Here is a 25,089-nt window from a genome sequence, read left to right as displayed (position 1 = left end):
CCACTTCGGGGGGGGGGGTATTAATCACGCATGATATTTCGATCTCGCTGCATTGCCACTGCCCCCTATTCGCACTCTCTTTCCTATCCACTTTTTAAAATTACATAACTTCCTTCAGGGGGGGATTTAAATTGATGTTTGAGATGGTTGATTAGACTATTGTATAACCTACATTACCTTTCTGCAGGGGCTGCATAAGATCATGAGCAAACAGCTTTTATATCATGAACATTGTCGCCAACGTGTAAATGGTTGTCGAAGTATTGTTGTAGGCGAAGAAGTATTGGATTTGGATAACACACTCTTCAGTTTTTAATCATGTCATATTATCATGCTCTGAAGTAAGTTTTGTAGCGTTAATTGGGGCTTATTTTGGTCGAGAGAAGAGGACACAAAATGTAATTTCAAGGATAACTTTGCGTGATAAATAATTATCCATTCCAAATACTAGTAAACAAAAAAAGGGGATTTTTTTTTGGGGGGAGGGGTTGCTTAAGCACCCCAGCACCCCCGCTTCCCAGGGCCACGTCGATGACTATGTAGACACTCTGTGAACAGTCACACTGTAGAGGTGTCCACAGTGTGAAAATATCTTCACACTTTTTAATTTAAGCATTTTAACAGTGTGAATAATATTTTCACACAGTTCACTATATGAACACACTGTGTGGCACTGTATTCTTTCCAACAGGGATTTTTATCCCGGTGTTATTCTTTTAGCATTACTTCAATACATGTGAGTGTACAACCACAATTACAACACCTTTGGTAATTACTTTCACAGTCATTGGTGCACTGCAAAAAACTCAGGTGTTGATTTAACACCAGTCTGGAATCTATATATTTCCACACATGCAGTGTTAGACAACACCACTTTGGTTTTGGTCTAACACCAGATAGGTGTTTATACAACACCAATTAGTATTAAAACAGCATCGGTTTGATTCAAAACCGGTGTTGTTTTAATACTTCTCTTGTATGGACATATATAGATTCCGGTCTGGTGTTAAATCAACACCGGAGTTTTTTTTGCAGTGTGTTATGTTCAATATCTAGGCCCTAGGGTGTCATCTTTACACCTCAGTGTATATATGGTAGTCTAGGGAAACCAACTGTTAAAACACCTTTGGATGTCACTTTTACACTCTATGGTGTTATGTTCAATCTCTAGGGTAGTTTTAACACCTCGCGGCGTGATCATGTGGGGACACCAACTGGTGTCAGTTATAACAACCGAGTGTTTGCAGAGGAGCTTCAGCACTTCTCATTAATAGCTATAAATGTCAGGTTTTATTTTCTCATGGAGGTTAATGTTGTATTGAGAGGGCCCCTCTTTTTTCTGTTTCTGTTTACGGTAACTCACGAAGGAACTCAGCAGGGCAACTTTTTGCTGGTAAACGCCAAGCTGGTATAGAACCAATTACCTAATATAAAACAATTTACGTCTCGGTTAATCAGTCATAGTGGCTGACCTCATAGACGACAGATATTACTCACGAGTCTTTTTATCATAGTGGAGATAAAGGTAGGGTGGGGATTCGAACTCACAACCTTGCGATTATGAGTCCAATGCTCTAACCACTGGACCACAGAAATAATAAAATGATCACAGAGAGAGTGCGCTTATTGTCATCAACCGAACACGAATTTTTATCACAAAGAATCAAGATTCAAGAAATTTATTTCAAAAATTTCCATCACAAATATATACATCAAATAGAAATACAAATCAAATACAATTATAAATCAACATGATCAAGTACAGATCAATAAATAATAATTTTACAATGGCATAAAACCATAACACACTTAAAGGAGAAGTCCACCCTAACAAAAAAAATTGATTTGAACAAAAGGGGAAAATCTAACAAGCATATCATGACACTGAAAATTTCATCAAAATCGGGTGTAAAATAAGAAATTTATGACATTTTAAAGTTTCGCTTAATTTCAAAAACTAAAAAAGTTATAATGCACATTCTGGTAGGTATGCAAATGAGCAGACTGATACCGTCACACACTTACTATTTCTTTTGTATTTTGTTACATGAAATATGAAAAAATATAGTGTTTTTCCTCATTGTCGTGTGAAAGACATTTCTATTCCTCCCTGAACAAGTGGAATTGCCATTATTTTAACACTTTATGGTTAAGCCGATTGGTCATCATTGTCAAATCTGTAGAAATTGAAAAAATGAAATATTTTATAACAATTTAAAAAATTATATTGAGGGAGGGACATCATCGACTGTCTCATTTGCACATCACTGAGTTGTTCAAGTAACTGTTTTGTGAAAAATAAGAAAAACTGAAAAATGTCTCATAACTTTCTTATTTTACATCCGATTTTAACGACATTTTTAGCGATGCGTTGGTTAGATCTTTCTCTATCGATTCAAATCAACCATTTTCTTGGGTGGACTTGACCTTTAACAGAAGATGGGGAAAAATATATTTCAGTCGATGTGAACGTAAGTATTTTCACAGCACGCGCTCTAATTATACACCAAATCTCTGAAAGAAAATGAAAATGACTATGAAACTAAATTGAGGATGATCATCTTTTTATTAGGTGTCATCTCCCAATGCCATCATCATAATCCTCACGAATATTCTTTCTCAAAACACTTCTGTTTAAAATATGAGTAGACCTATGAAGGTTTACAGACACACCGGAAGAAATTGGACCAATAAATCACAAATACTCATAATGTACTGTATACAGAACATCCATGTAGGTGAAAAGAACCCTACATATGTGGCACATCCAATGTTTGTCAGTCATTCAAACAACAAAACTAATAGACTGAGCAAATACAATGTATTTATTGTTCCGCAAATACGAGGTGTCATTACAGGTTTTTATGCAAACATCATAATTGAGAAAGGCACGTATGTTCGAATAATTTGAAAAAATCTTATTACAATTTTTATTTAAGTATGCATTCCTATATATGGTTGTCTAGTTTGATACCAGCCATTGGTGGAGCACGGGGGCTGAGGTACATGCCCTATCCCTTCTATCACATTTGGCATACTACATTTATAATAATAATGATAATAATAATAATAATAGTCAGTTCTTGTATAGCGCATAATACATTATGAATAACGTGTCTATGCGCTTCCAAAGGAATTGGATATTATTAACCCAGCTTTAGCTGGGCTGCCTAGGCGCTCAAGTATTCACGGAATTTCTTCCTACCGGGTACCGATTCACCTCACCTGGGTTGAGTGCAGCACACTGTGGATACATTTCTTGCTGAAGGAAATTACGCCATGGCTGGGATTCGAACCCACGACCCTCTGTTTCAAAGTCAGAAGACTAATCCACTGGGCCACAACGCTCCACATAATAAAACATAGGATTTAAATAGTGTCTCTTCCATTTTCATTAAATGAAGAGCTCACTTGCAAAAGGGATTAGGTCCAATGTTCATAAATTTTATTGTTTTCTGTCTCTAAACCTCTAAATTTTTAGTCACTCTGATGATACCAAAGAAAATTTGAAATTCAAATAAAAACGTGAATGAAAGTGGCAAAGAAAAATCACGTTTTTAATCAAAAGAGATTGGATTCATTTCAGTTTAGTTGCAAAAGGGGTTGGGTCCACGATGATAATTAAAAAAAATATATAGAAAAAAAATGAAGACAGGTAGATTTATTTTATACCCAATTATATGTTCACATGATAGGGTAGTATATCATGACAATTTAGTTTCTCATGAAATATTGCAATAAGTGAGAATAAAAAACATGGTTTTTCTCGGAATGGTCTAGAGTGGACCTAACCCCTTTTGCAACTAAACTCTTCAAAAGCTCGAGGCTCTTAGAAGAGAGCAAAACAGAAAGGCAAAGAGAACTTAGAGAAATACAAGGAAAGGTACATTATAAATGAGGGAACATGTCTGTCTTCATATATGACCATATAACTTTTCATTTTAATCGTATTTTCAAAGATAGTGAGAACCATGTTCCACTTGTCAGGAAATTGTAAAGTAACGTACGACACGTACACTACATATATTGCGAATGGCCAAAAATGTCCCGATATTATCTAAACCGGTTAAAGATAATTCATTTAATTCTTGATGCGCCTTAGTTCGCACCTTCCATAACTGCGCATGCAAATACGGTGTTATTAATATTACCTTCAAAATGGTCAGCACATATTTTTCAAATCATTACTTCATTCAATATTCAAAATCAAACAAAGGAACATACATGTAGGTGTATACATGGTATACGTAATAAAAAGGAAATAAATCCAGATCATAAACTAATGAATAACCAACCCTCGACAAAGACTACATTTCGCTGAAGGGCATTTGACAATACTTTCTCTACGTTCCTGAAAGCGTTTTGTATCGTGGTTATGAAACCTCCCTATTATATATCTTTCTGAACCTGATGATGAAGATGATCCACATAATTTATTTTGCGCCATATTTCTGTTAAAAACATTCATAGGCGCAGATTAATCCAATTAAGCTAATTACAACACATCTGCTGAAATAAGTAAGTTTTGAGGGGCTGTTTGAGCTCAATGTTGTCAGTTTAACGGAGCGAAGAAGGGAGGGAGTTACAGAGGTAATAGATGAAAAAGAACGCCTGAAACCTGTAGCACGTCTTCTGTTTAATTTTCGTACATAATAAAGGCCAAAGTGATGGCCTGGACGTTTCTGCAAACATGGCAAAAGGTAGTCGAGTGCATTTTCATCAATATCATAGCGCATCACCACAAATAATCTAAAATTGCGAATCTCGAATAAAAACGACTGTGAACTTGATGAGAATATTACTCTTTTTCGTATTAAGTTTCTGCCGTTTTCTGGAATTCTATTCCTCCTTCATTTTCGTGGTTCACTCGATCCTGTTTCCTCATTGCTTGGTACTCGTATTCCGTCTTTATTCGATGTTGAATAAATGAAAAAAGGAACATGAATTATGAATGATAATTGTGTTTTTTACAATCATGTTCTGATCAGAAAATAGAATTATATGAAAGCTTGTTATGTAAATCCAATTTGATAACATTAAATACAAATCTAACAACAACAAAACATGGGTTGGTCTATATCGTATCGTTCATTTCATTCAACTCTATTCCATGTTTTGTGTTTTTCTTCTTATTTTCTTGTTACACTCATCTCTTTTAATCACTTGAAAATGAGGGATAGGCCAATGAGGTGCCCCTTACGAACCGTGTAAGCACCATCCCTATACAGTTGAATTTTGAATTTATTAACAAACTTCATTCATTTGGCATGAACGTTTTGTTTTACAATATACATAAACAAAGATATTTATAACTGTATGTCGTATAAATCAATAATAAATCAATACATTTTCCATAGATTATTATACAGATATACATCTATATACAAAGAGAAATGACGAATCGAAATTTAACATAGAGAAGGTATAGCATAATGCGATATAATAATGAAACATAATACATATTAAGTTATTTATTTATAGAACATAGATCAGGAAGTAACTAAATGTATAAACAATGTTAGAGATATAACTTTGGTGTACATTGGATTTTGGATAGCTTAAATGAAAAAAAAATTTAGTTGATGTAGTATGAACACATTGTTCTTGAGCTTTCTTAGAATGGTAATATTAAATCAATTTTACCTCGTCCTCGTTAAAGTCCTTGCCTACCCCGCAGCGGAGTGGTATCTTCCATTTCTCAGGCAGGTAGCAACACAATCTATCGACCACTGGACATATCAAACGGGGGTCTAATTTTCTCGGATCCTGAGGGCCTGAATAATCACATGAGACATAGATGAGATAACAAATTTATTGGCAGAATTAACGGTACCAAGATTTTTTTCTTGATCCGGGTTTACACGTTTAATACGTACAAGCACTTCTCATGATCTCCATTATCCATCAGTTGAACTACAGGTGTAATACAGAGTTACACAATTTCTACAAGTTTACTATACCAGCCAATCAGATTGATGTTTTTCGGTAGCTTTTAACCGTTAGTGTAAATTTGTTATTATTACACGTTTTGTGAAACGGGTCCCTTGCCTTTGCTCTACTAACCTGTTAAGATGCTGATGATGATAGCAGAGATAACGGAAACGATGAATGAGAATATACCCCACCAGGTGTATGAAATCTTATACAAATCAAACGAGGAAGGCCTAAACATGGCAAAAGAAAATAACAACACATTGTCAATATCATTATTTTATCACATAAAAAAAATATGATGGGTTACCAGTCCTGGGCCCTGTTGCATAAAGCATTACTAACAGTAACTTTGCCATCAGGGAAGCGTTTCATCAACAGTTTCGTCCGACAAGTTGTCAGATCTGACATCTTTCCTAGATGTTGATTGGCTGAAAGACGCTGTTACTATGGTAACTGCCGGATTAAACGTCTGACAAGTGCTTTTATGAAACGCTCGAGCGCGCTCCCCTGATGGTAACTTGAATGGAAGCCTTGATGTTGATAGGCCGTTGAGCATCTTGCCATGGTAGTTACCTAGTCTGCAGGCACAGACCCTGATTGAAACTTTTTCAACAAGAGGGTCTCCACGCAAAGACTAGCCCATATAAGACTTGCTGTTTCAATTCTGAGCGAGAGGGACTTCAGTACACAAAGCATTATAGGCTGCACATTCAGACCGTGAACTCGAGTGAAGGGTTTGCACATGCAGCAGACTAGTCGTTACCATCGGAGGGCGAATGGTAAGTTTTATGCAACCGGGCCCTGGTAAAGAATCATGAAGCAAGCAGATGCTTCCGAGATGCAGCAGAGTTGCCACACAGTGGAATTTTTTATCCTATGCAACAGGAATTCTTTAAGCGAAAAATGACACCGAAGATGATGTTACCAACTGCAATATGTATTTTTAAACTTCATTCAAATGCATATTTAAAGGGCTCAAAAGTAAGATAAAAAGTAATGAATGATATGATTTTTATCACCAACATCACTCTAAAATGTTGGACAGAGGTAGTCACCCCTAGCTTGAAAAAGCCAATGTGTGGTATCATTTTTGAAGGGTAGATAGTGCTGTCATCCATGTCGTATGCCTAGCAATGGAGTCTTAGAACTCTTGTTGGAATGCTCCCCAGGGAGTGGAGAAGGTGCATACATTGTGTGCTGGCTTGTCAGGATCCTATGTAAAGCGCTTAGAAACAAAATGTAATAAGCGCTATAATGTATCTGTTATTTATTTTATTATTATTGTCCATCCGCCTTTTCCACACTTTTCAATTCTTTACGGCTCTATGACAGCAATCATTTGTATTTGCCTTTTCCATAAAGAGCAGTACCAAATAGGTTTTTTTTTCGATTTGACTTTTTAAGAAGATTATTAAAATATATTTTTTTATCGTGCATTTAGGAAAGGTTACTGCATTTAAACAAACGACATATCAATATCATTTTAGTTCATTTAAAGCATCTTTGCTAATAATCAGAGGATAATAACTTACTCCGAATTCCCAGAGTCAGACGTCGTCATTTCTTCCATCATTATCATAGTTGTCGTGTCTTCGTAGTTCAATAAAGTGGTCATCGATTCCGATGTCGAGAGGAAAGTTGAGTTTTCCAAAGAGCAAAGGTCGGCTGAGAGGGGTGGGTCTTTGGGTGGATGGGGGTAAATCTGCGCCCCTATACCAACCCAGAAGGCGAAGGCAAGACCGAGAAGAGTCCCTGATATGACCCCCTAAAGGAGCAATAGAATTTATACAAGAATAAAGTTGAAGATTATGACGATGATGATGGTGGTGGTGATGATGATGATGATGATGGTGGTGATGATGATGGTGGTGATGGTGATGATGATAGTGATGATGATGGTGATGATGATGATGGTGATGATGATGGTGGTGGTGATGGTGAGATGATGATGATGATGATGATGGATGAATTGATCTTTTGATTTTACAGATGAGCATTCTTACCTCGTTTAAAAATAGTATAAAATTGAGCATAAATGGAAATGATTGAGCAAAAATGGAAATTTGTGTGTTTTTTTTTATAGTAAAATGGAGTTTCAGTTACTTGTTTCAGTGACGAACAGTTCATACACGAAAAAAAAGAATAAAAAACATTTTCTTACATATTAATTCATTTCAAATTATGAGTTCCTCATCCTCCCAAAAAGCGGTTATGATTTTGAAGAGTCACATTATACGGTGGAGTAGACAGAATAAACACGATAAATGAGAAGTGTTACGCCCTCAACGTTCGTCAACACTCACCTTTGAGTTGATCCATGGGAAGAACATTCCACACGAGAAGAGAGCCAGGATAGGACCACCGCACATACCAAAGAGGTTCATTGCCATCTATCAATTGCGGAAAAAGGTGTAACCATGAGTTTGTTGGTTTACACAGTAAAAACGTTGTTTAAAATACCTTTTATGAGTTAAACATGGGAGATTATTTATTACAAATACTAGTCTATTTTGCTAGAATCCCATCGAGAATTGTAATAATAATAATAATAATGATAATAATAATGATAATAACATAACAATAATAATTATCAAAGGACAAGTTTATCTTGATTTGCTCGAAATGAACTGTCATTGTCTTGGGTCGTGCTTATATGTATTTACATATTTATACATTTGAATATATACGCATTTTTTAGCAATTAATTTGATTTTCTATACCTGGAGGATTTCTCCCATCTCAGATGCTAGGAGTGCAGAGAAAATGGTCACAACACCAAACAGCAAAGCTACATGGGGTAAGAACAAATTTTTAAAGAGATTTATTAATCTTTATCACTTGGTAAAATCTGATTCCTGAGTTGTTATCGTTCCAAATGGTTGATTCTTTCATTGGATTCAATGGCCATTGATAGTCTAATAATTACTATTGATTGAGTAGAAGAAATAACCAACTGTCTCACGATGTATAAAACGTAGTTGGAAAGCGACGTTTCGTCTGCAAGCTGCTAGACTTCGTCAGGCAATTACTATTGAGTTGGGCTAAGCCTGTATGTATAATTCTTGTTCATTTACCAATATTGATTAGAAGAACAGTTTACTGATATACTATTGTTATATAAAAGTGAAAATCCATATTTCAGTGTTCGAAATTAAATCTGAAAAAATAGTAATACTATGAAAATTCACTTTGCCCTATTGATCGTGGGCCCGTAGCCACCGTGCAGCACCGGAGCGACGTAGCTCTATCCCTTGAATTGTTGAACGGCAAAAGGGTAACAGCCCCGTCTTTCAACGTCTTTTGGTCTGACGCGGTCGGGGTTTGAACCCCCGACCTCCCGGCTGTGGGACAGACGCTCTGACAACTGACCCAACATACCGGTATATAATCCCATGATACATTATCATAATTATTTATATCATTATTTTATCATTTATATTATAAAACAAAATGTTCACATGAAGTGATTGGTTAATAAATTCAAAACGGACAAAATCAAATAGACCTCTATAACGACCTTGTGGGATGGCTAACGGTAGCCGTCTTCCTTTTTTTTCTCCGCTGTTTTCTCGTCTGCTATTTTTTTCCTCTTTTCTATCACTTAAAAAACAACAACACCAAATAAGTTGCCCCTTAAGTTCCACCGTTAGAATAATAGCGTATTCTAGCACCCACTTCGCAAACGCTTTCTGCAACGTTCAGAATCTATTGAAAATGCTCGTCAAATCACATAGGACAGATTAGAGGTCATTGTCGAAAGTTGATGGAACGAATAACGGGAAAGCGCACCGGCATAAGTTTCGGACCGGACAAGAAAATCCAAATATATCGTTTGTCCAGAGTCAAGAATGGCACTGCTGTTTTTGATTCTCCGATTTTCGACAATGGTTGCGTTGTTATGAAGGGCTTTTGACAAAAAAGATTCTCCGCGTTGTAGAAAGCGTCTGGGAAGTGGTCGCTAAAATGGCCTAATTCGCCTCTTACCAAATCCTTTCGATATCCACGTGTACTGACTATCCTTCATGTTTGGCCAAATGGATTTGATGATATCTTCACCGGCTACTGCTGCGAGGGCGTTCAGACCCGATGAAATAGTACTGTGGGATAGTAATAATACACCCATACTACAAGAATTACATTGGCTTCCTGTAAAATCCCGTATTGAATACAAGATATTACTCCTAACATACCAATGCTTACAAGGTCAATCGTCATTCTATCTCAAAGAACTCATTGAACAGTATGTACCCCAAAGAAAATTAAGGTCAAACAACAAATCTCTCCTTGTAGTTCCCAAAATTAACACTCAATTCTACGGCGCTCGTTCGTTCAAAATGTCCTCTGCTGAACTTTGGAATAAATTACCCGATATTGTTAAACAAGCTAATAATGTAGAATCCTTTAAGTCCCTTTTGAAGACATTCCTTTTTGTAGAATAAGATTTACATGTACCAATTAATTGATTATATATATATGCTCCTCTGTGAACAGGCTTTTCTTTCTTCTCCATTCTTTCTATTCTTCTTTCTGAAGCGCATAGAGACATTATTATAATCATCGTTATATGCGCTATATAAGCAATATTTTATTATTATTATCATTATTAATAATAACAATACCGGTCGTTATAACATTTTATCTCGTTTTGATAATTCGTTGACACTCAAATAGTATGAATCCTGAATATATCAAAACTTTATGTACTGTTGAAGAGAACTGATAACGTAATGTGTTGTCATATTTGATATTTTTACCACCCGTAGACATTTTTCTTATGTTGCCGACATAATTATCAACGTTACAGAAAAGAACTTTCATAGTAAACCCTTCAATAGTTTGAAAAAAAATAGATATGAAAAATAATTTTACGCTTCCATAATGTCTATGTCGGAATTACTTCATATCAATTGCAGCTGGACATGAATCGGTGGCAAGAAACTTCAATTACAAACAAGCGTAAGGCCCTTTGATTAAACGTAATATAGTAGCTGATTTACATACACTTGCAACTCATCTTTCTTAAACGTTCCTATTTTGGGGACTCACGATGAATTTTTCAAATTGGACGTTATTTTTTTTGCAACGCTGAGATTATTTTGAGAACGATAGTAGCCCTGAAAATGACACAAAACTCGTTGTCATGGCGAACTCTTAATGGTAGACAGCCGATTCATCTATTGCCAACTCGTCCACTCATTACATGGTCTACCTTTGTTTAGTCTGATGCCATTCCGTCCATCAACATTTCGTCTATCAGCCATTTGGTTTAATAACCATTTGGTCCAATAATCACTTCGTCTAATCAAAATCAGTTCGTCTATGACCATTTCGTCTTATAACCAGTTGATCTAATACCCATTGTATTTTCATTCATTTCGCCCAATTCACACTAAGTCCAATTAGACCAAATGGTATATGGACCAAATGGCAATTTGACTAAATGGTTACTAGACGAAATGGTGAGTGGACGAAATGGCAATTGGACCATGTGGATAGTGGACGAATCGATGGTAGACCAAATAATTGATTGATTGATTTTATTTTATTTCTACATTCTAGATAAATATTCAACATATATACAAAGGTGATACATTTGAGTTTGACAAAACAATAAAGCAATATAGTCATAATAAAGCAATGAAAAAATAAATATCAACAAGAAGCAATATTCAATAAAAATAAAATACCAGTTTAAACGAATGCAGGAGACCGCCACCGTGTTAAGCTTGAAAATGATGGCGGTCTCGTAAAAATGGTACATAATAGTAGATGAGTTGGGAATTGGACGAATTGGCACTTAGACCAATCGGAAATAAACCCTTTTATTATTTTACCTTAATGCTGCGCTGAAGACTGCCGATGTTAGTAGCCCAGGTAAACCTGGCATCGAACCGAACAGATCCATGATGAAATAGGGCATCAACTGGTCCAATATGAAAATATAACATCCAGATATAGAATTTACATATATAGGTCATTACTCTATATGTTGTACAATGCAAAAACTCCGGTGTTGATTTATCACGACCACACGGGTTGTGTGGTCCAGTGGTTAGAGCATTGGACTCATAATCGTAAGGTTGTGAGTTCGAATCCCCACTCTGCCATTGTCTCCACTTTGATAAAAAGGCCCCGAGACTAATATCTGTCGTCTATAAGGTCAGCCACTATGACTGATTTACTGATACGTAAAATGTTTCCTAGGTAATTGGTAATATACCAGCTTGGCGTTTACCAGCATAAATGCTGTCCTGCCGAGTTCCTACGGAAGTTACCATTAACAGAAACAGGAATGTCCACAACAGACAGAAGTATTGAAACAACACCAGTTTGGAATCAAAACGATGGTGTTTTAATACCAATTGGTGTTGTGTAACACTTCTCTGGTGTGGACATAGATACCGGGCCGGTGCTAAACACCGGAGTATTTGAAGTGCAGTCTTTATTGATCATTCAGTTCAAAATCATACAGGGTCTGAATCATTATGCAGAATATAACAAAGGAAATTAACATAATTGCATCTGAGTAAAAAGGCCTGCACAATCTAAAATATTACAATATAACAATTAAATAGACTATTGCAATATATTTGTTAAGAACAAAAATGATCTGTTTTAACAATATAAAAGAGTATGTATATTGACCCTTATTAATAAAAAAACAAATATTGTGTCTTTAAATGATTGTGAGCAGTGGATAGAATTCGACTTCTTTCTGTATCCATTTATAGATACAGAAACGTTATGGTTTCGAAACGTTATTATCCAGCGCTAACCCACAAAAAGGGTTGTTTTTATATTAACTTTACAACTTTTGTGTTCCATTTATCTGGCCCAAAATACTATTTACAATTTTAGAGCATGAGCAAGACGAAAGCAGCTATTAGGCCAATATAGGGTCATTCACATTGGCAGTGAATCATCGCGGAGTTTCGTGCGCACTGCAAAAACTCCGGTGTTGATTTAACACCAGCCCGGAATCTATATGTCCACACCAGAAAAGACTTGAAACAACACCAGTTTGGAATCAAACCGATGCTGTTTTAATACTAATTGGTGTTGTATAAACACCTATCTGGTGTTAAACCAAAACGAAACTGGTGTTGTTTTACACTTCTCTGATGTGGACATATATAGATTCCGGACTGGTGTTAAATCAACACCAGAGTTTTTGCAGTGCGGGTTTTCTGATTGACAGAAAAACCACATGAAACTCCGCGATGAAGACCCCACGAAACATCGCGAGCCATCTTGCGGTTTTTCTATCACCGCGCCGAGTTTTCTCATGTGAATCCAATGATCCGGAACTCAGTGATGCAGCAGCTTTGCGCGATGTTTTTAAGGGTCCAGAAAGATCGCGATGTTTGGCTCCAGTGTGAATCAAGGGAAGGAAAGATCGCGATAAGCCCGCGAGTCAAATAAACGCGGTCTTTCAAAATGAGAACGGCCCTATATTGTCACAAACCTGATCATAGCTCGCTATGGCGCCTTGGATCTTGGGGTCACACCCAGCGTAATTAGCATACATGACCACGCCCACAATGTGAGGGAGCACCTGAACCAATATCATACCAAACATGGCGATCCATATTGCTCTAAAATTAAGAAAAAAGAGAGAAAATTGAAAGGGGGAGGGGGAAACAGAAGGGGGAGGGGGATACAGTGAAAAGGGAGATAAAGCATAGAGCGGGACGTGATGGAAGGGAGCGAGAACGAAAGAGAGAAAAGGGAGATAGCGCGGAGAACGATTAATGGAGTGAAGAGATCAGGAAAAGGACAAAAGGTTAAGGGAGAGAGGAGAGAAGTAGAGGATGAGCGTTGGTAAAGAGAAAGAAAATAGGGGGAAGGGAAAGAGGGGGAGAGAGGGGGGGGGGGTAGAGAAAGAGCAGATAGAGCTAGTAGGGGTTAACAAATCATAGGTCGTGGATATTTAAAAAGTATATTATGTACAGCTACTCGATCTATTTGAAGCAAAATTTGTGGGAACTTTAGAAGCATGTTGGATATAATAAGATAATCAACAACTAATAAATGAATAAGCTTGAAGAAATGTCAATATTCGACTGGAACGAATCAAACACTATTCACCCTCTTTAACGTGTCTAAACAAAAATTGGGGAAAAAGGGGCAAATTAGACACATTCCATGAGGTACTATTAAAAATTGCCTGCACTCGGAATAAGAAGAATAAGCTTGCAAGATGGCACGGAATACATGAGTTTGAAGAGCTGCATCGTTATAACTCACATTCTTGCTTTCTCAATGGACCCACATGTGAGGTATCTCTGCACCTGAGCCTGATTCACGCCGAAGATACTGGTCCATGACAAGGTTCCACCAATCAAAATCCCCCATATCGTGTGACGTTGTGTGACGTCAGTGCTAAAACTGAAGAAAAAAAAAAGACAATCGGGTAAGCGTTTCATCAAAGGACGTGTCGGGCGGTTTATCCGACAATTTCCTTTTCCTGTCTGTCAGCCTATCAAAATCAAGGAAAGTTATCCGAGATCGGACCACCTGTCAGACGCAAATTTTGATAAAACGTTCCCCAGATTTTTGTTTTATTACAAGATTGCACTTTTTTCTATCCATCCACATAAAGCTTTAAATCGAGTAGGGGCGCCGTCTCCGGGTGCTCGCATCACATGTTTTTTACAAGTAAAGAACGGGGGGGGGGGGGGGAGAAAGAGGAGTACAATAGAACTTGAGTTCTCCTATCTATCCATCGATCTACCTATATCTACCTATCTATCTATCTATCTATATATATATACATATGTATCTTTTTATTTGTGAATTTATCTATTTTATATGTTCTCTTGTGTATTAATTTCTATTACTTTTTTTTTCATTTATCTATTCATTCGTTCATTCACTGATTCATTATTATTATTGTTTTTATTTGTTATTATTGTTATTATCATCATCATTATCATTATTATCATTATTATTGTTTTTATTATATTTTATCGTTTTATGGGGTTGGTAACATTCCATACCCAACCCTGTTTTGTGTGATTCTCGTGACTGTCATGAATCTAAAAAAAATGAAAAGGCACGGATGCTTCTTTCTTTTTAACTTACACCCATAAGTTCATTCTATCGTCGACCGATGAAGCAATCTGCCAAGCATTGTCTATCCCACCAACTCTGATGGCGCCCTGGATGATGACGGCGATGAAACCGACTACCATCAATGTCATCTGAAAAACGTCAGTCCAAAGAACAGCTTTCATCCCTCCCTGAAGATAAGAATAAAAGATGGATATGTACCACGTTTGTTCATATTGATTTTTATATCAGGGCTCTCAAGGACAACAGTTTGTGTAAGTGATGAGGTGTCACCATGAAAAAAATAAAACTAAAGATAAAATATATGAATAGAAAAAAAAATGAGTGAATGATAAATAAATAAATGAATGAATGAATAAATAGATAAATAAATAAATATATAAATAAACAAACAAATAAATAAATAAATAATAAGTCAATACCAGTAAATATATAAGTAAATTAACAAATAATTACAATGAACATCTCAATGTAATATTTCATTAAAACAAATATTTGAAATTGTTTTTAAATACACTTATTTAATACTTAATATATTTAGAACGCAATCTGTTTCCTTCTTTTTTTAGAGAGAGAGAGAGGCGGGGGGTCGACCACAACCATGGTAATTTTAAGGAATATAAAGAACAAAACATAACAAAAACAAAAACATAAACACCAAGTCAAATAACAGCAGAGCAATATATTTCTACACTGCAAAAAATGGTGTTGATTTAGCACCAGCCCACAGCAGAGAAGTATTGAAACAACACCAGTTTGGAATCAAACCGATGCCTTTTTAATACTAATTGACGTTGAATAAACACCAGTCTGGTGTTAGACCAAAACGAAACTGGTGTTGTTCAACACTTCTCTGGTATGGACATACATATATTTCGGGCTGGTGTTAAATCAACACCAGAGCTTTGGCAGTGTATGATTTTATTTTGTGAAATGGATTTTCGTGTTTTTTGTTAATATTATCATACTTACTATTGTGGTATAAAGCGTGCAGACAATACCGATAGCGAAAACCGATCCCCATAGATTTAATCCTGTCACTGTGTGTATTTCAATAAAGAACAAAATCACATTATTAAAGGACAAACATAGTAGGGGGACACAATACCAAATGTCCCCCTACTTTTTTTGGTCTTATGATGGTAAGAAATACATCATCAAAATCGAAATAAAACATGTAAGTTAGGACGAGATGACCTTACTTTTGAGATGATAACCTTTTTTCTTTCTTTTTTGCTTGTCAAATTTATTTTCGTCCAAATGACCTCTTAAATTTGTTAAATTTGGCATGTCAAATTTTCCAGCCCCTTGTACCCCTACTTTTCGGGAACGATTTCCGGCCCTGGGGACAAGCCTACCTTAACTAAAAAAACAATTTAAATAAAAAGAGAAAAATCATACAAGCATAACACTGAAAATTTTGTCAAAATCGGGTGTAAAATAAAAAAGTTATGACATTTTGGAGTATCACTTAATTTCACAAAACAGTTATATGCACATCCTGGCCTGTATGCAAATGAGAGGACCGATGACGTAATCCACTCACTATTTCCTTTGTATTTTATTATACGAAATATGAAATATTTGCTAATTATTGTCATGTGAAACAATGTTTTATTCCTTCCTGAAGATGTGGATAACCATTGTGTAATATTATATGTTTCAGTCAAGTTGGTCCTCACTGCCAACTCTGTAAAAAATGAAATATTGTAAATTATGATTCAAACAATACAAAACAAAATAAATAGTGAGTGAAGGACATCATCGACTGTTTCATTTGCATGCCACTGAGTTGTGAATATAACTGTTTTGTGAAAAATGAGCAAAACTTTCTTATTTTACATCAGATTTCGACGAAATTTTCAGCGTCATGATTCTTTGATTTTTCTCTGTTCATTTATTCAAATCTACATTTTTCTGGGTGGACTTGACCTTTGATATGCACATAAACTAATGGGAATATGCGTATATTCTTCATTAAAATTAAATCGTCCATAAGAGTTCTTCATGCCTTGATTGCCCTTCGGCAGTTCATGGCTTTGAATGAGGGAAAATGCGTCATACCAAAATGGTAATTTTCGTTTAATGGTACACGTTTACTGATTGGGACGGACCCCCCTCCCCCCCCCCCCCCCCCCCCCACTTCCCTCAACGAAGCAGACTCCATTCCAACAATATTCAGAGGTCATGGTGTACAGAATTAATCATATCATCATCCCGAACACGCTTGAAACATGCATTAAAAAAAATATCTTTAAAATATTTTCCCCATTTCGAGGCACTGTCGACCCCTACTAGCTACATATATGCGCTATGTGCTCTTGACTATATATATATATATATATATAAATGTGTAAAGTTATACATGTACAACAGCTTTGGCAACTCTTTTTATTTAAATATTGTAAAGAAATGGATGAAGAGAACAATGGTAGGCGTAGCTTAAATCAAGGTTCCCCAGAGCTATCTACCCTTTGGAAAAATTGGTAATGCCGAAAAAATGTCTCTGCCGGGAATCGAACCCGGGCCCCCAGCTTTGAACGCCGGTGCCTTAACCACTAGACCACAGAGATGGGTTAGTGGCTAGGGCGACCCCGATCCGATTGACCGTCAGATAGACAAATTTTCGACACTATACCAATTATAATTTCCTTTGTCGGGTGAAGGTGGGTTTCGAACAATGACAAGCCGCCATGCTTCAGCTGGATCAAAGCTATTGCTTTGATACAGTACACGTAGGGGGAACGTATACAAATGTGTAAAGTTATACATGTACAACAGCTTTGGCAACTCTTTTTATTTAAATATTGTAAAGAAATGGATGAAGAGAACAATGGTAGGCGTAGCTTAAATCAAAATTATATATATATAAATAATTTAGATTTAGATTTAGATTTATTTATTTCCGTTCAACATTTTTTTTCAAAATATAATCAAAGTAACAATACATATTCAATATAATACAGACAGATCAATGAAATTTCGTAACAAATGTTGAATATAAATTGAACAAAACTACAGTGTGTATATATATACACACAGTGCTATACAAACTATACAAACCCCTGTTTGTATATATAAACAATGTAAGCATGCACTTGACAATGCATCATCTATCTGATAAAAATGCACCTGCTTGCACAAATCATTTCGAAATGGAATGCTGCGACGTAAACAATGACATTAAGGTCAATAAAAACATGTTTGTATATATTTATATTCTTTTGAAAATTGCTAAAAAAAGGTCAAGCTATAGAGCCTTGATATATTACGGGGAAACAGTAGTTTGACGGAGTTTTTCTCTCTCAAGATGTTATGGCGATAACCCCTGGAGCTGAATAAAATTCATAAAAGTAGACGGAATTGAATTTTGATGGAATGTTAAAAAAATACAACCCAGGAAGCAGTAAAAGGTCAACAGGTGGCATATTGTAGGAAAAAAGCAACATTATTTATTTACATAAACATGAAACGCGGCAGAAAGTTCAGAACAATTTTCTTGCCAAACTGGCCAATTTAAATTTAACAAAGATAATAGCAGGGTACTTTTAACATTCTCATTTTGAAGGCCCATGTTACACGAAGAGATTGAATCAATTATTACAACTATGGAAAGCCAATCTAGAATGTATAACATTATCGTTCAATGGAAGTGTCTAGAATTTTAATTTTTTTAAATGTTTTCTTTCAACATTTCTATAATATTTTATTTATCATATTGATAAATCAGTCAGTGTATAAACTCGGGTGTTAAAATTAACACCATTTGGTGTGGAGGAGAGGACCACCACATAAGGTGACGAATTTAAACAGGGGCGGTATTTTGACAATTAAACCTAGTCTAAACTAGAATTTTAAACCACATGCACCTCTATGGAATGCTTAATTTGCTTCATAATTTTTCTTTATTCGTGGCAAATTCCACACCAATCAAATGAATGGCTTCAACCCTGGGTTTCACACTATACCCTATCCTAAACCTAAGATAAAACCCTATTGCAATTACCCAAACCCTACATCATTGACGAAATTAAACCCGGAGCAATTTATTGTCGCAGGAGCAAATGTAACGTCACCCTGGGGGGTGCACACCGCCATGACCTGCCAACTGAACCGGTTTCTGTCAGTGATCAGTATTGGACATGAATAATGATCTTTTGTTGAATAGATTGCATGGACACATATGAATATAATCTTCTAATGAAATGCTACTTTATCGTAATATAACTTACCAGCATTAAGAGCCAAGGAGGGTGCGTATAGAACAATACCAAGGTAAAAAATCTATATATAAAAAAGGTAAGATGGGATAATAAGAAAGAGCGGAATCCCGTTTCATAAAACTTGGTTTAACAGATTTGCGATAACAGTTAAAAGCTACTGAAATCATTCAATTTGATTGGCTGATAGTAAACTTGTTACAGAAATTGTGCATTTGAAATATGCTATTATACCAAGTCTTTATCATTTGTTAAACATGACCCAGGACTATGTTCACATCGATTTTGTAATGTTTTGAAATAAGATTTATTTTCTATCTAATAAAAAACATGTTATCATAATGATAATAAAAATAAAAATATAAATATATATAATTACTATATATATAGTAATTTATATTATATATATATATATATATATATATATATATATATATATATATATATATATATATATATATAGTAACTTTTTATCTTATTTAAAAAAACAAAGAAATTACAACGTATATTACATTATTTAGTACGAATCGCAATGCACAAATCAAACTACCTATACAACCTGAAGAAAATGATAACAATTCAGTGAATGGAAACAAAACAAAAAAATCTACATGAAAAATACCCCCCCCCCCAAAAAAAAGAAGAAGAATTAAGATAAGGATAGCCCCTCTCCCATCGTAATATCTCAAGCGCTAGAGATAAAGTCTGCACTTTATGGTCTATTTTATCGTTTATAATTCGTTTCTATTTCTGTTTCGATTTTCATTTTTTTTTTTTTTTGGGGGGGGGTCTAAAAACATTCGCACCCGATGTTGGAGAGACGACATTATTATTATCATTATTATTGTTATTACTATCATTATTTCTATTATTATTAATATCATCATTATTATTATTATCATTATTATGATTATTATTATTATTATTATCATTACTCGAAAAAAATGCCAGTGCCCAAATTAAAATCCCGAATCTTCATCATCTTAGAATTCGATTAGTATTCCACTTACCATGTAGAGAAAGAAAATTCCCATCCCAAGATAGCGAGCAGAGCGATTGAACCGTAACTCTAAGTACTGAAAGAAAATATGATGCAAGATTATTGGGATTATATCGGATAATAATGGCTGTAAAGAATCGAAATTCTTATATATATATATATATATATAGAGAGGGTATATAGGGTAGATAGCTCTGCGGAACCGTGATTTAAGCTACGCCTACCATTGTTCTCTTCATCCATTTCTTTCACACAATATTTAAATAAAAGAGTTGCCAAAGCTGTAGTACATGTATAACTTCACACACACATATATATATATATATATATATATATATATATATATATATATATATATATATATATATATATATATATATATATATACACACAACAAAAAAAGTAAGTCCCCCCTTGAACAAACATCAATAATTTCCGAACCAATGCGAGTTTTTGATATATTTTTACATGAGCGTGTAGGTAATTTTATAAGCTACCATCTGAGTAAATGTTATGGACGTATTTTACGTCATGCTTCAGTGAGCACCATCAGAAGGCAAAAATATCACTTTTCAAAAGTCACAAGCCAAATATCATGATTTTTGATTCCATTTTATTGGAACTGATTCCATATTCTCATCATGAAAAATAGTCAAAAGCCTTGTAAAAGGCACTTTCTAAAAGACGATGCAGCTTTTTTGGTTAGATTTCACGGTTGAATAAACACAAGTCCAAATTTGCTATAATTTGATTTTTTACGCATTTTTTTCATTAAAAATGATAGAATATGATGACAGTTATTTTGGGGAAGAGTATCTTCAACAATATTCATCGTTTCACGGTTCAATGAACATATATTGAAAACAAAAAATACGATTTTCAAATATCATAGGCAAGAATTGTTTCATTTTGGTTACTGAAACTGATCTTTTATCAACTTTGTCGTTATGTTCATGACCAATTAATATGTTTTAATGATTCAAAGGCGTTTAATTAAATATTCACGCTTGAATGAACATGTGGAATGTGATTAGCTCTTTGTTACGTTATTGGAAAAAAATGCAATTTGTAACTATGGATATCTGTCACAAGCCTCCTTGCATGGTTCATTTGATTTGATTTTTATGAAAATCCCGATGCTTAATGCATCAGTGAGCACACAATATTCGAAAATTATGCAAATGAGAAGAAAGTTCAAGGCCTTGGCCCCACTCTGTGCCGTATTGAATTGTTATTTTGATGTGCGCGCCTTTTGGATAGTGTTACTCTGAAGCCATGTGCGAAGTTTCATGAAATAACCGTTGGCAGAAGTTACAAAAATCGTCCATGAAACAAACCCTTATTTCATATTTGTTGAAATTTTGACTTCCTCTCTCATAGACTTGTGTACATTATGGGTGTTTATGTTTAAGAATAAGTAACCCCTTATTCAATATGGTGGAAATTTTTTTTCAAGGCTGTCTTTAGCAATGTCATTTGGCAGTAATGTTTATCAACCTATGGGCAGAATTCTGTGCAAAAATGAAATCGATTTGTATATTTATGGATGAGTGAGCACGCATCAAAGTGGGAAAATGGGTATTTTCAATGTCACAGACTCATTTTAAAGGGTAATTAGGTGAATATTGAGGGCAAATTCGGTCTCAAATGTGACTTTAATTGCTGTTGTTTTTATCATCCATCATTTCTATCACCACACACTTTCCGAACTTTTAACATTTTCATGGTTGAGCGAGCACATTCGAAAAGAATGAATACTCTTTATACTGCATAAATGTATTCTTTTCCTTACAATTTCTCATGATCAGTTTGATTTATGGACAAATCAGGGGTGGATCCAAAATTAAAAAATGGGGAGGGGCCTATAATCGGGGGAGCTACCAACATTGTCAAATTTTAATATGACCTATCAAGTTGTAGAGGATACTACCGAAACCCCCTATGATGATACGTCACAATACAGGGGCCGCGGAACGGTTTTCAAAGTGTGGGGGGGGGGGGGGAGGGGCTTAGCCAAAAGTGGGGAGGGGGGCTGACCATGCAAAAAAATTACAATCGTATGGTCATATTTACATTGTTGTACATGCTTTTGGAAAAAAGTGGGGGACCCCAGCCCCCCCCCCCCCCCGCTTCTGCGGCCCCTGCAATATTGTGCTCACTCAACCATGAACATACGATATCAAAATTGTGTGTGGAGTGGCTAAATGATGGATAGTAAAAGAGCACTAACATCATAAAATTCACCTAACAACATCTTTTGCCCAACTTTGTATTTGCCCAATCTGAAAAACGACTCTTGTGACTTTCAAAAATGGTCATTTTTAATTCAATCTTTAATTACTCATGCATGACTCAACCGATCAATCTCATTTTTCCCTAGGAGTTGCTTAATGAGTGTAGAAAACCACCAACGAAATATCATATCTCAAAATAATTCCGTTCAAAAGTTACAGCAATTTAATTTAGGGGGGACTTACTTTTTTTGTTGTGTATATATAATAAACACAAGTTCACAAGGTTGACTGGAGGTTCATCAAATTTGATGAACCTCCAGTCAACTTTGTGAACTTGTGTTTATTATTCAAAGCTCTTCCTGTGAAGGACATCGAGCACTCTATACAAGGATAGAATTCCCGAAGTATATATATATATATATATATATATATAAACTCCTCAAAAAAGTTTGGAAATCTTACTTTGATTGATAATCCCTCCTCGCTTTTAGTAAATATCTATGTGTTATTAATATTAATGAATAGAGCATTTATTTTTCTTTAAAATGATACCCTACATGATTTGATTATGGTTCACATGGAGGTGCAGTGCCTTGAAATATGGGGCAAGGTCAAAGTCTAAAAGATGCAAAATGTCACAATAATGAAAGTCACTGTTCTTTTTCCGTGGTGATGAGTGAGATTATCAGCGGTTTCTTTTAATTGTTTTCATGCACCTTAACATCAACATTAACATGGAATCAAACACACCTCTGCACAAGCAAACATGCATGGGTATTTCAAACCACGACTCAAACAATGTTATCGCACAGAACCATCACTACATAAACCACAACAAAACATAAAAAATGAAGAAGCAGGGGCTTGATTTGAATGGATTTTCTTTATATTCAGTGGTTTGTCTTAGTGAGAATCCAAGACGACACTGTTGCTATGTGATTCACTGATTTTCGACAAAGGCAGCATGTCTTTGTCAAGGAAGCTTTTAGAAAAAAAAATGCATGTGCTTAATTGTATGTTTGTCGAATGTTTGATAGTTTCTTTGTCGTCTTAATTCTTTCTCTTTCTCTCTCATTTTCTTTCCAATTATGAATATAGATCAAATTCCAAGATATTATTTAAGTCTTATATAACAAAAAGTATTTTGAAATGGCTGTAGTACATACAATTGTATAATGAAGGTTAATTTTTTTTTAATAATCAAAATTCAATTCAGAAAAGTATTTTGTTATGACTAAATGATATTTCCATAATATAGGCAATCGGTGAAAACACAATGACATCATGGAAGTGCAAAATATGAGTTTAAACTAACACGAGTTCCGTCTTCCCTTTTTTCTCACTGGCATGCATCATATGCATGATACGGTGCAGAAGAGATTCTGTATATAGCTCTATGTAACTTTTTCTTTTGCAAAGAAGACATCATAAAAAGGTCAAATAATTTGTTGGTACACTTTCTTCAATTTTTCTTTACTCGGTCATGCGTGAAGAATATATGTGCTATATGGACTGCATCATATAAATGCATGGTGTATCATTCATCAATAATAATTATGATTAAATCATGATGAAACAGACTCGGTGAAACAGGCGTCGACAATCTTTACTTTCATTTTTGTTTTCCGGGTCCCGTAACACAAAAGTTAGCGATAGATCGTACGCTTGATTTTCACGATTGATTGTACACTGTAGTCAATGGTATCAATCGTAGAAAAATGTTCTACGATCATTGCTAAGTTTTGTGTTACGGGCCCCTGAAAGGCGCTTAACTGTCAATATGACTGCATAATGGATGCATTTAAAACTCTTAACATTAACTGCATGAGCTGCAACTTCAACAGTTGTTTTATGTTCTGTTTAGTGTTATCATCATCTCTATATCATTAACGTTTGTTACTTTTGATAACATGAATATCACTCTTATTGAATACATTTAAAGTAAAGCTTATTATATATGATTAAAAACATTGAAAAGATAGAAAATGTACGAACCTCATTAGAACTCGTTATACCTAACCGATAGAACGTCGGCATGAATAGAAGCATAGTGATGATGGATGCAAAGACGCTCGCCAACCAGAACCAACTATGCATGATACCGTGAACATAGTTTTCGGCTGGTGTTCCGAGGAAGGTGATGGCTGAGATGAAACTAGCCACCAAAGAGAGGGCCACAGGAATCGGATGCATGTTACGATTGGCCATCAAGAATTCCTCAGCCGTCTTCTGCTTCCCGCCAGCGCAGGCCTGGTAGAAACCTATGCCCAGAGACAAGGCGAGCATGGCACCCAGGACTCCGTAGTCCGCCCCAGAAAACGTCTTAATATCCGGCTCTGACATGATATAGAGTAATTCTTTCTGGTTTAGATAACTTCCAAACTGTTTTATCAAGCTAATTGCAGAATCTGAAGCGTTTTAGGTCGCTCAATTTTAATTGAGGTTCGGTCAAGGCAAGATTTGTGTCATGCATCCGCGCACTCTGAAGTAACCATGAAAAGTTAAGTCCCAACTCAACAGCGTTTGCTTGGTTTTACGACATTAAAAAGTTACCCCAATAGGTCGAGTGCACTTTCGTGTTCTAATTACAAAAACTTTCACTGCTCTCTATAGATACGATCGCAATTTT

The 25,089-nt window shown here is 35.4% G+C and overlaps 1 protein-coding gene across 1 annotated transcript; it reads right to left on the bottom strand.

Annotated features, from left to right (window-relative positions):
• Positions 1-1,830: 1,830 nt before the first annotated feature.
• On the bottom strand, positions 1,831-25,053 carry LOC135155140 (sodium-coupled monocarboxylate transporter 2-like). The gene is made up of 15 exons (XM_064103906.1): positions 24,456-25,053; positions 20,237-20,302; positions 19,239-19,290; positions 15,979-16,046; positions 15,019-15,176; positions 14,182-14,322; positions 13,400-13,529; positions 11,769-11,857; positions 9,919-10,031; positions 8,655-8,722; positions 8,238-8,324; positions 7,467-7,699; positions 6,064-6,164; positions 5,644-5,774; positions 1,831-4,906 (listed from the first exon to the last, which is right to left on the bottom strand). The coding sequence occupies exons 1-15, from the start codon at positions 24,801-24,803 to the stop codon at positions 4,814-4,816; spliced, it is 1,878 nt and encodes a 625-aa protein (XP_063959976.1). The 5' UTR covers positions 24,804-25,053; the 3' UTR covers positions 1,831-4,813.
• Positions 25,054-25,089: the final 36 nt, after the last annotated feature.

This window comes from Lytechinus pictus, chromosome 8, assembly GCF_037042905.1.
Source record: "Lytechinus pictus isolate F3 Inbred chromosome 8, Lp3.0, whole genome shotgun sequence".
Classification (NCBI taxonomy): Eukaryota; Metazoa; Echinodermata; class Echinoidea; order Temnopleuroida; family Toxopneustidae; genus Lytechinus; species Lytechinus pictus.
Note: the sequence above shows the minus strand (reverse complement) of the source record. Positions and strands in the feature narration are given on the sequence as shown.

What these genes read in the sequence shown, in the direction of transcription:
- LOC135155140 (XM_064103906.1), bottom strand. Translation starts at nt 24,803, where the DNA reads ATGTCAGAGCCGGATATTAAGACGTTTTCTGGGGCGGACTACGGAGTC. An exon ending in GTATAACGAGTTCTAATGAG is followed by an intron (nt 20,303 to 24,455) that starts GTTCGTACATTT and finishes ATTTTCTTTCAG; the next exon opens with TACTTAGAGTTACGGTTCAA. An exon ending in CTCCTTGGCTCTTAATGCTG is followed by an intron (nt 16,047 to 19,238) that starts GTAAGTTATATT and finishes AAATACACACAG; the next exon opens with TGACAGGATTAAATCTATGG.